This window comes from Symphodus melops, assembly GCF_947650265.1.
Source record: "Symphodus melops genome assembly, chromosome: 13".
NCBI lineage: Eukaryota > Metazoa > Chordata > Actinopteri > Labriformes > Labridae > Symphodus > Symphodus melops.
In genome coordinates, this window is record NC_136703.1 from 458,600 (window position 1) to 471,097 (window position 12,498).

The 12,498-nt window shown below is 39.9% G+C and overlaps 1 protein-coding gene across 1 annotated transcript; it reads left to right on the plus strand.

The window, feature by feature from the left end:
- Nucleotides 1-591: 591 nt before the first annotated feature.
- Nucleotides 592-11,019, plus strand: LOC306833411 (tumor necrosis factor receptor superfamily member 5-like). Its single transcript, XM_079358658.1, has 10 exons — nt 592-660; nt 2,410-2,435; nt 7,301-7,394; nt 7,647-7,772; nt 7,982-8,137; nt 9,206-9,293; nt 9,382-9,554; nt 9,659-9,687; nt 9,772-9,861; nt 9,974-11,019. Exons 1-10 carry the CDS (start codon nt 651-653, stop codon nt 10,034-10,036), a joined length of 855 nt encoding a protein of 284 aa, XP_079214784.1. The 5' UTR covers nt 592-650; the 3' UTR covers nt 10,037-11,019.
- The last annotated feature ends 1,479 nt before the right edge of the window (nt 11,020-12,498 follow it).

Below are 12,498 nucleotides of genomic sequence, written 5' to 3' on the forward strand. Positions count from 1 at the left end.
CATGGTAACACACACTTCCTGTTTCCACCTGAGAGAGTGAAGTTTGTCCCAAAGCCTGCTGCTGTATTTCTACCCTCCACCTGGATGGAGGGGACTTCATTCAGCTGAGTGTGTGACGGAGGGGGAGTGTGGAGGGGTGGGTTTGAAAAAGGCCCCGGGTCGACAGATCCGGTTGATGACCAGCTTCGAAGGACTGATCAGCACGACCTCTGATGTGAAGCCAGACCACCCAGAGAGACCCTGGATGTGGTGAACTCACTTCGTGCAGACCTCTGAACACTGAGGACAACTACAAACTAAAACCTGCACCAAAAACACAACCTAAACCAGATGGTACAAAATAAAACAGGAAACACTAAACACTAAACTAGGAACCTAAAAACACAAGTAACACAGGAAATAAACTTACAGGCAACATAGAAGGACACAGAAAAACACTAACGACTAAAACAAACCACACTAGGAATCATTCAAACACAGAAACAAAACCAGACAACCACCATGCCCGTACGACTATATACTTTAGATTATAACGGAATAAGATTTTTCTATTGATTTCCGGAGGAAGTGAAAACTATTTGGTTCTACTTTAAAGCTTTTATTTTGAAGGGCTGGAAAATGAAAGTTGAATTTGGAATCGACGCCGTTTGATGCTTCAAGGTATGTGTCTCACCAAATTTAAAGAAACAATTTCAAAGATTTAAAGATTAATTTATATTTAAAGATGAAGGTAAAAACTAAAGAACTTTATAAAGAAGTGTTAAAGTAGATCGTTGTTGTGTTAAAGTTCACACTTCTGGAAGCTTCCGGATCTGGAGACACTCTCAGTCTGTGTGAATGTCCTCAAACATCAGGACAGACATGATGAACACAACAACAAGACTCTACACAAAGTTAAAGATATTACTGAACATCAAGTTTCCGTCCAGAGAAGCTGAGTGTTTTTCTGAAACGTTGCGCGTGCTCATGTTCACGGGAGCGCGCACAGAGATATCCCTGGTCTTTGTGTCTCTGTGAGTCTGTGCACTTCATCACTGTTGGATGGTAGATTAGTTAATGATTAGGAGAGTGTTAAACGTACCAGTCCCCAAACTAATTTACAAACGACAGAATTAAAACTGAACGAACTTCTCTCATTGGACGCTTTTAGGAGGAAGCAGACCACGTGACTGTAGTTGTTTTCCCTGATGTGTCTGTGAATGATCCTGACGCACACTTGAAGATTAGTTATTTGTCTTTTAAATGAAGCTTAAATAAAGAATTTAAAAAGGGAACAGACCACATGTCAGAAGTGACTGATCGAGGGGTCTTAATAAAATGTCTATACTTATAATCTGTTTTATTGATGACAAAACAATGTACAGAAGAAGAACAGAAAGGATAGAGAGACTAATGTTGGAGTGATCAACACATAAAATATGACATGAGGACGAGGTGCTGGAGAAATAACACAAACAGGCATGACACATGAAAAGAACTCAAATATATCTGAATCAAGTTTGTCGACCTTTCTGTTCTTTTTCAGATATTTAAATCATTTATAGTTATTAAATAACAGAAAAAGAGGGCTTGATGTTTTTTTCCATTTACAGGTATGAAAATGATATTTAAATCAAAGGTGTCCATATAATAGGTGATGTCTTTATAAGATAATGTAGGAATGGCTCTTTAAAGACAACCAGCTGTGGATCTCAGTCTAAAATATCTGACTGTCTGAGCAACAAATGAAAGTTCAGACGTTTATAAAGCAGAGAGATCCACTTCAGACCAGAACCTTTAAGTGTGAAACATCAAGAACTGGGTGGAGAGTTTCTCTGAGCGTAGGAGGAAGTGGGCGTTCCCTCAAAGTGACCTGCAGATCTCAGATTGACTTCACCGACTGTCAGACCAGGAGAGACGGGAACACACGGACTCTATGACAAGTTATCTTGGCAGGGTTTATTTTCTAAAGACTGAAGTGAGACGAACACACTCACAACTTTTTTCTTATTGGACACTTTTTGAGTTAAATTTGGTGAAGATCACCTTTTTGTTTCCTTTCACTTCCTCTTTTTTCTACCTCCAGTGTGGACACTTCCTGGTTTGTCTCCTTCTCCCTCTTGATTGGTTGCTGTTTGCTCTCTGCGCTCACGTTCAGATCTCCACATGGGACAGAACTTCAGCGCTGCACTGATGTTTTCTGTTTCCCATCCTTAAAGACTGATTGGAGGAAATAAACCTGTGAATATTAAACTCAAGTTTCTTTGTTGGAGTCGTGCGTCCTGACCCGACCGACGACCACGATGATGGTTTCTCCTCTTTGAACGTTCTTAACAAACATGCAGTTAAAAGAAAAGAAGACAGGATAAAGGGACATGTCTTATAAATGTCTTCATGTTGACATTATTCCCACTGTTTGTCCTCTGTCAGGTATTAAAGTGACTCCTCTTCATCAGGTACTTTCATCTGCTCTTTGTCTTCACAGATCAGACTCAGATCAATGATCCATGCTGTGAGAAGTGTCCACCTGCTGAGATCCAGCTCTGAGGCGTTTCCAGCTGCTTCATTAGTCTTGGTCCTGAGTGTGCGTTGGTGGACTTGAAGCAGACGATCAGTGTGTGCTGCTCTTCTGTTAAAGAGACGATGAGAGCTGGATCAGCTGCAGCCTTTCTGGTAAATGATCTGATTGGATGATCTGAGCACACATTCACATCTTCAACATTTCTTTCTGTTTGTTCTCAATGATTCTTCTTCACATTTACAAACAGACAAACTTCAACTCTTTCCCTCTTCTCTCTTACATGGACTGGACCATGAGTTCACATTTCTCTCTGTGTTCATTTACACTTTGTCTTCACAGATTCTCCTGATGAGTGTCCCCTCAGCTCAGACTCTGACATGTCGTCAATATGAGTATCTGACAGCTGCTGGATGCTGTGTTAAGTGTCCACCTGGTAAGATCCTCTGTTCAACTTTAGTTAAAGTTTATCAGGTCAGATGAACATCCTGATCTTCTGTCCCTGTTTATAAGTTTGTTTTTGTTGCATATTAATAAACAGGAAGTTGCTTTTTAATGAGCTCCAGAGAGAAAGGTTCAACAGAGTTCTCTCTCTCTCTCTCTCTCTCTCTCTCTCTCTCTCTCTCTCATATATATAAAAAACTTCTTCATGTTTCTAACAGGTCGAGTTCATGTAGACTGCACAGGGGACAGAAGTACTCTCTGTAAGCACTGCCCTGAAGGAACCTTTATGACCCATCCGACTTCCCGTAGAGAGTGCTACAGCTGTTCAGAGTGTGATGAAGGTAGATCTGTCTCTTTATTGATCAAACTAAATAAAGATCAGAACATGTTACTAAACAGTGGTCAGTCTAAAAGCAGCTTTCTAACCTTTGATTCACTTCAGCAGAACTCAAACACACAGATGATCCTCAGAACATCTGACCACTTCTTCTTTTCTTCAACTCTTCTTTAGATTCTACTTCATCAATAACCTCTGTGTTTGTGTCCACAGCTTCTGGTCTGAAGATGAAGACTAACAGCGAGCTAACGTATTAGCAGTTTAAGCTAGGTTACTTGTCAGGTATGATTTATCTTTTTATTTTACTTTTTACATGAGCAAACCTAATAACTGGCATGATATGTTTCTTGATATTGTTATATCGTTGTTGTGAGTGGAATTGTATTTAAAACGAAAACATGGTAATTAAAATCAGCTGATAGATGCCGTTCATTGACTGTACAGTTATGTTTCAGTAAATAATAAATAGGTCTGGTAAGGTTTTTAACTATTCATTCAAAAGATGAACGGAAAAAAAGAGAGGCGGTTTTTCTTATAAGCCACATTTGCTTTTTGTTATTTTTAGATTAATCTGCTTTAACTTTAACATACTGTGCATTCATTTGCCTCTTTCAAACCTGTATAACCCACAAAAACCTTAAATACTGCCTCCATCTAACTGAACAACCAAGTGAAAGAAAATATCTTAAAATACCACACTATGTTTTTAAGCACAATCTGTATTTGTTAAAGTTACAAGACTTGTGTTACATTTCATGTGATTGAATAAAATATAATAATGTAATTGCCTTCTCAGTCGTGTCTGTATCATACCACTCTACTGTCTTTATGTGCATGCTGTCTTTAACACTAACATGCATTAAATGTTCAGCACTCGAGTGTTGAAGTACTTTTAAAGCTGTTTGTTTCCCAGCTGTGACTTCTGTCATTACAAGAACATGAGACATTCTATGTTTTTACAGCTTAAAACAGGTGAGAAAAGGTTTAAATCAATGAATACTTTATTTGATTTATAACACATTGGCTGAACAGTGGTTCAGTTATAAAAGTGAGGAGGTTACTGGTTTGAATCCCTGTCTGACAGGAGTCTCTCTGTGAGGAGTTTGCGTGCTCTCTTCCCTCCACAGTCCAAAGGTGTTCACCCAGAGGAGAACAAAGTAAGGGAGACCATCAGGTGAGCTGGCAGGGGTGTCTGTATCAGCCATCTTTCTTCTTCCTTGGGTCTAAATGCTAATGCTAAGTCTAATGCTAATGCTAACTGCACAGGTTTAACCTGTAATTATATTTACTCTTAGTCACATAGGGGCTGCTAAATCTTGTTTGGGGGATTTTTGTATACAGAGGGGAGGGGGGACAGCGGGTGTGTATTATAACTAATGTCTTGTGTCCTGCCTGTCTGTATACTGCTACTGGATGCCTTGAATTTCCCTCGGGATCAATAAAGTATCTATCTAAAATGAGGATAATAAAAAACAATGAGATAAACATGTTAGACAAGGAAAAGAACCAGAGAAAAGCAGAAACCTTAATGAAACAGATTCATTTACCAACTCCACAGTTATGCACAGAAACACATAGACTCTGTAAATGTACATAGAACTGAAGTAACTACTGACAGCAGATATAACTTTAGTACTATGTGCATCACTACTTTCTATCATATAACATATTTTCACCAGCATATGTTCGATCTGTACACAGCTTATGTTGCTAACTTAGCTGAAATAGTTTGAGTTCGTTTTTGCCAAAAATAAAAGGTTTAATAACCCACAGAGTTAAAGACGATATATAGACAGATAGATAGATAGATAGATAGATCCCGAGGGAAATTCAAGGCATCCAGTAGCAATAAACAAGACATACAGGACACAAAAATTCAGTTTAAATTCAATAATTAATATAAAAAGTGTGATTTTCTTAATTTCTGAATGAACTACGTTTAGATATTTGACTTGAAATATATGGTGGTTTTGTACTCGCCTCTATGGTAGGTAGATAAAGATTCTTAAGTTCTTGGCGTAGCTGGGCTGCGTAAGCTATCAGAGCGGTACACTAAATGGGCGGGGCGTGTTGCCAGGGCTCCTCTCGCCGGACCCTACTGCGCAGACTCTGGTTGTAAATGACGTCAAAAATTCCATGATGACAGCGCCCATGACGGCCGTATAAAAGCTTCACGAACGTAGAACGGAAACAGCTACAGTCCACACCCACTGCTTGAAGGTAAGAGTCCGTGTTTTTCTCACCACATTTAAAGTAACAATTTGAAAGATTTAGAGATTGTTTAATCTATACTTAAAGATGAACGTAAAAACTACACGAACATTATAAAGAAGTGTTAAAGTAGATATTTGTTGTGTTAAAGTTCAAACTTCCGGAAACTTCCGGATCTGGAGACACTCTCAGTCTGTGTGAATATCCTCAAACATCAGGACAGACATGATGAACACAACAACAAGACTCTACACAAAGTTAAAGATATTACTGAACATCAAGTTTCCGTCCAGAGAAGCTGAGTGTTTTCTGAAACTTTGTGCGCGCTCATGTTCACGGGAGCGCGCACAGAGATGTCTCTGGTCTTTGTGTCTCTGTGAGTCTGTGCACTTCATCACTGTTGGATGGTAGATTAGTGAATGATTCGGAGAGTGTGGTTGTTAAACGTACCAGTCCCCAAACTAATTTACAAACGACAGAATTAAAACTGAACGAACGTCTCTCATTGGACGCTTTTAGGAGGAAGCAGACCACGTGACTGTAGTTGTTTTCCCTGATGTGTCTGTGAATGATTCTGACGCACACTTGAAGATTAGTTATTTGTCTTTTAAATGAAGCTTAAATAAAGAATTTAAAAAGGGAACAGACCACATGTCAGAAGTGATTGATCGAGGGGTCTTAATAAAATATCTATACTTATAATCTGTTTTATTGATGACAAGACAATGTACAGAAGAAGAACAGAAAGGATAGAGAGACTAATGTTGGAGTGATCAACACATAAAATATGACATGAGGACGAGGTGCTGGAGAAATAACACAAACAGGCATGACGCATGAAAAGAACTCAAATATATCTGAATCAAGTTTGTCGACCTTTCTGTTCTTTTCTCAGATATTTAAATCATTTATAGTTATTAAATAACAGAAAAACAGGGCTTGATGTTTTTTTCCATTTACAGGTATGAAAATGATATTTAAATCAAAGGTGTCCATATAATAGGTGATGTCTTTATAAGATAATGTAGGAATGGCTCTTTAAAGACAACCAGCTGTGGATCTCAGTCTAAAATATCTGACTGTCTGAGCAACAAATGAAAGTTCAGACGTTTATAAAGCAGAGAGATCCACTTCAGACCAGAACCTTTAAGTGTGAAACATCAAGAACTGGGTGGAGAGTTTCTCTGAGCGTAGGAGGAAGTGGGCGTTCCCTCAAAGTGACCTGCAGATCTCAGATTGACTTCAGACCAGGAGAGACGGGAACACACGGACTCTATGACAAGTTATCTTGGCAGGGTTTATTTTCTAAAGACTGAAGTGAGACGAACACACTCACAACTTTTTTCTTATTGGACACTTTTTGAGTTAAATTTGGTGAAGATCACCTTTTTGTTTCCTTTCACTTCCTCTTTTTTCTACCTCCAGTGTGGACACTTCCTGGTTTGTCTCCTTCTCCCTCTTGATTGGTTGCTGTTTGCACTCTGCGCTCAGGTTCAGATCTCCACATGGGACAGAACTTCAGCGCTGCACTGATGTTTTCTGTTTCCCATCCTTAAAGACTGATTGGAGGAAATAAACCTGTGAACATTAAACTCAAGTTTCTTTGTTGGAGTCGTGCGTCCTGACCCGACCGACGACCACGATGATGGTTTCTCCTCTTTGAACCGTTCTTAACAAACATGCAGTTAAAAGAAAAGAAGACAGGGATTCCTCTTCGTCAGGTACTTCAACTCTTTCCCTCTTCTCTCTTACATGGACTGGACAATGAGTTCACATTTCTCTCTGTGTTCATTTACACTTTGTCTTCACAGATTCTCCAGATGAGTGTCCTCTCAGCTCAGACTCTGACATGTGGTCCATACCAGTATGAGATAAATGATCGATGCTGTGCTAAGTGTCCACGTGGTAAGATCCTCTGTTCAACTTGAATTAAAGTTTATCAGGTCAGATGAACATCCTGATCTTCTGTCCCTGTTTATAAGTTTGTTTTTGTTGCATATTAATAAACAGGAAGTTGCTTTTTAATGAGCTCCAGAGAGAAAGGTTCAACAGAGCGCTCTCTCTCTCTCTCTCTCTCTCTCTCTCTCTCTCTCTCTCTCTCTCTCTCTCTCCCTCTCTCTCAAATTAAAAAAAACTGCTTCATGTTGTTTCCAACAGGAGATCATGTTCATGTAGACTGCATAGGGGACAAAGGTACTCGCTGTCTGCCCTGCCCTGTAGGAACCTTTATGGACCGTCCGACTTCCCGTACAGCGTGCTACAGCTGTTCAGTGTGTGATGAAGGTAGATCTGTCTCTTTATTGATCAAACTAAATAAAGATCAGAACATGTTACTAAACAGTGGTCAGTCTAAAAGCAGCTTTCTAACCTTTGATTCACTTCAGCAGAACTCAAACACACAGATGATCCTCAGAACATCTGACCACTTCTTCTTTTCTTCAACTCTTCTTTAGATTCTACTTCATCAATAACCTCTGTGTTTGTGTCCACAGCTTCTGGTCTGAAGATGAAGACGTCCTGTTCCATCATATCAGACTCAGTCTGTGAACCTCTGGAAGGATTTTACTGCTCAGAGTTTAGAAAGAACGACTGTTCTAAAGCAAAGAGACACAGACGCTGTGATCCAGGAGAATACATCAGACACAAAGGTTAGTTTAACAAACACAGTTCACTGTTGTTGGAAGTGTGTTCTCTCATTGTCACCATGATTTACAGACCACTGATACAGAAATGATGTCTGGTGTCTAATGACTCTGAGTCCTCATGATGTAAATCCAGAGACAGATTTAATCAAACACATCACATTAATAATGATCCACAGGTTGATGCAAATGTTCCACATGTCCCGCTGTATTATATGTGATAATAAAAACTCTAACCTTTTGATTGACACTCCATTTAGCCAATGAGGAGCTTCCATTCAGTTTCCAGCCTTTAGCCAATGAGAGCCTGAGTTGCCTTTAACAAACATTTTGGTTTATTTTTAGCCAAACTAAACTGAACATTTACGTCCACTGTGTCCTAAAGAAGAATATTAACATGGACATTCATGTCTTCTGAAGGATTTCTTTAAGACGTCACATTTCTGTGGATTTCCTCTTTCAGGGATTGAGCTCCTCTCCAAAGTGAACTCACTGCTAACTCACCAGAGAGAGAAACGATGGGTTGATTTATGTTGTAGACCAAAGCTACAGACGTATTGTCTCAAAGGATGGTTAGAGAGTAGAAGCCTTTAAGTTTATTTAACCTGAAGACAAAGATCCCTCTGTGCACGGGTACGTGACCTTCAGAGACCGGCAGGTTTGAAACCACTCCAGAGGAACACTGAGTCTGTCTGATCTATGATGACCTTCAAAAAGGAACCTTTGTTGGAGCAGATTTTAGATCCAGGAGACGCTGTTAAAGACTGAACTGTGACAGGAACACTTTGTAATGTTAAATAATAAATGTAAAACACTGTCTTATAAATCCAGAAGGTTTGGACACTTTGTACATGACGTTAAAAAAAAGTCGTCCATTGAAAGTGAAAGCACGGACAGTTTAGAGCTTTTCATCATTCATTACTCTTCTCTGGAGTTTGGCCTTTAATTAGCTCAAGTTTGAACAGCTGATTATTTTATGACATCATTTTATACGAGTTTATAACATATATGATGGTTTGTGTTTGTGAGTCTAAATCAGCCTCAGTGAAATCATGTGTTGTGTCCTTCCTGCAGGAACGTCCTCCACAGACACCGAGTGCTCCACCTGCTCTGATGGAACATTTTCAGACGGGACGTTTCCATCTTGTCAGAGTCACACACAGTGAGTGAAGCTTCACATCACACATGGACACACCTGAGTTCATGATCCTCCACATGTTCCTGTAATAACTGTCCCTCTGTCATTACAGATGTCTATCAGAGGGTCGAGAGCAGCTGAGAGCAGGAACTAAGACAGAGGACGCTCAGTGTGGAGGACTACTGTTAGTCTGTATTGGACTGATAGTCGGAGCTGTTGTTAGTTTGATTTCAGTATTCATTGCAGTTGGACTGTGTTATTCCAGACGCAGAAGGATAATAAGAAGTAAGGTTTCCACTGTGACAATGAAACATGATCATGTTTATTTTATAGATATTATGGTCTGTCTCATCATTCATGTGATTTTTATTTCTATGTTTTTATTTTAGGAAACGGAAGAAGAGCAGCACCCTTCTTGGTGTGTTTTAAACTCTCTTTACTCTCAGTCTGTTTTATGTTCAATGATTTAATAAAGTCTCATTTATTCATGTTTAACTTACAGGAAGGTGTGAAGTCTAACCTTATCCCTAACCCTAACCTTAAGTCAGAAGAATCTGAAGAAGAGGAAGTTGAAAGAAGAAAAGAGTGTCAGGTGAGAGAGCAGATGTTTGGTGAGATGTTCACTGACTGACTGAGATCAACTCTGTCCTGTTTTTACAGCTTTAATAAATGTTTGCTTTAAACTAAATCTCTTTTCTCCTCAGGTTCAGACGGGTCAGAGTGAACCATCTCCAGGATCCTGTTCTGGTCCAGCTGCTGGACCCTGACACACATCGTTCATATCTATGTATATATATGTTTGTTTTTACATCTGTCCCATCTGAAAGGTCGGGGTTCGATCCCCAGCTCCTGCAGCCTCATGTTGATGTGTCCTTGGATAAAACACTGAACCCCATATGAGTGGATCAGTGTGACCTGTAGTTTTTATTGATCAGCATGTAAAGAGCTCAGAGCACAGATTGGTTGTTCCCTGTGTTCATCCAGCTATAAAGAAACATGTTGAGCCTGAGGTCAAAGGTCAAAGGTCTCAGTTCTGTTTGTTGAAGTAAAGAAACGACACAGTTCAATGTGCAGGACTTTTCAGTAGTTTCAGCAGACTGAACTCTGGAGGTCATTGTTTGAGTCCACATCAGTAGACTCAACATGTCAGTATGGATACTCACTTCCTGCTTTTATGCAGCATGGATCAGATGCACCCATTCAGGAAATGATTTGTGTTTTAACTCCCACAATGCTTTGCAAAATTAACAGTAAAACATCCCTTCACGTGCGCCTCCAAATGGAAACAAAGGAGCATGGATGAATTTAATCTGGAGTTAAAGTCCTTTGAATGAACAACAACAAACGTGTGCAGTATTCTAAAACCTTTCCCCCTCTGTTGGAAGAAGGATTTCAGATTCACGTCTGCTGTCATGGTTCGGTTTGTTTCAGGGTTTTGAGTTCGGGTTTATTCTTCCTGAGTCTTTTGTGTTTCTTAGTTCAGTCTTTAGTGTTTCCTGTTTTATTTTGTAGTTCTGGTGCTCAGTGTTGTTTCCTGCCTCTCTCTGTTTCCTTCCTGTCTTGATTACTCTGATTATTCTCACCTGTCTCATTAGTCTCACCTGTGTCTGATTGACCCTCTGTGTCTTTGTAGTTTGTAGTTTGTCGTTTCTCTGACAGTCTGCATCTTTACTGGTTTATTTCACTTTATATTCTGTATTTTATTTTACTTCCTGTATGTTTTATTTCATTTGTTCTTCACATTGTTAAGAAGTTACTCTATCTTTTAACTATTTTTTTATTTTTATTTTTTATATTTTTATCTAATTGAATTTTAGTGTGATTTTCTGCTCTCCTGCTTTGCTGCTGTATCACTGTACATCGATGTACATTTCTCAGTGAGATGAATAAAAGAAGATCTTTTTGTTTACCTGACTGTATATGTGCATTACTCTTTTTGAACAAAGCTAAAACAAAAGAAATGGAGGATGAGGAAGAGTCTGATGTTTGAACATGATACTGAAGCACACGTGTGATCATGTCTCCTGCAGGATTCATCTGAGGGATTAACTTTCTGAGTCCAGTCGAGATCATTTCCTCGACAGTAGGTCCAAACAGCACAGACAGTAGGTACTGACAGATGGAGGAGGCACTTTGTAGGAAGAACTCTGAGGTCAAAGGTCAAAAGTCTGAGGATCAGTTCTGTTTGAAGGGAGATTATAAAAATAGTTGAGAGTATTAACTGTGGATTAGGAGCGCCCTCTACTGGCCAAACTACATGATGACACCATTTCGAAATAATCCTGTTTGTTTCTGTATGAAAGATTTTGTAAATAAAGTTTTGTTTTGATATCAGCTGAAATAAATGAAAAAGCCCCCTCCATTCATCTCGACATGTTCTTCAGTATATCTGAGGTCAGGTCTCTGTGGCTGCAGACAAAATACATCAACCCAGACTTCCTTCTCTTCAACATTTCCCAGCTTCTCCTGGGGGATTCAGAGCAGTTCTCCATCCCGTGCTTTCCCTTCCTGACCCGTCAACAGTGAAAGTCCTTCTCTGGAGCTGAGACACAAAATGAGGGCTGTGAGAAAGGTGTGTCCCGCCCACCTGAGGAGCAGCCGTGGTGTCTCTACGTCTACAGAGGTTAGTGTCAGAACTCCACTTAGACTGGAAGAATCCTTTCATGCCTCTTTTGATACAAGACGCCTTTTCAGAGTCTCAGTCACAATCTGTCTGTGTCAGCAGGCTGCTCCAAAGCCACCCTTCACCAAACTGCTGGCACACATCTTTGTGCACCTTTCTGATCTTCTCTTGGAAATCAATGTCAATGCCAAAAGCTCTGACTTCAGCCAAGAGCATGTTTTTCAAAGTTTCTCCAGTGGCTTTGGACATCATGGGACTCACTGATGGGAACATGTTTCATGTGTGTGTGTGTAACAGCTCTGACACCAGGATATCACAGTTCATCTAACTCCCAGAGTGTGGAGGCTTCTTCTTCTTCTTCTTCTTTATCCTCTGTCTCTGATTAAATCATAACGACCTCCGACTCATCACGAGCTGATGCTGCCTCAAACTCTGTAGTTTTAAATGTGGGGGCGTCTTCTTCACACACAGCTTCCTCTGCTGGCAAAATCATCATTTCTGATTCCAGAGTTTCTGGATCCTCTGGCAGAGAGTACACAAGCTCGCTCAGAGCCTGGTACCTTTGTGCCTGCTGTTTCAGCCAGGTCCACATCCTGTTCATGAAAG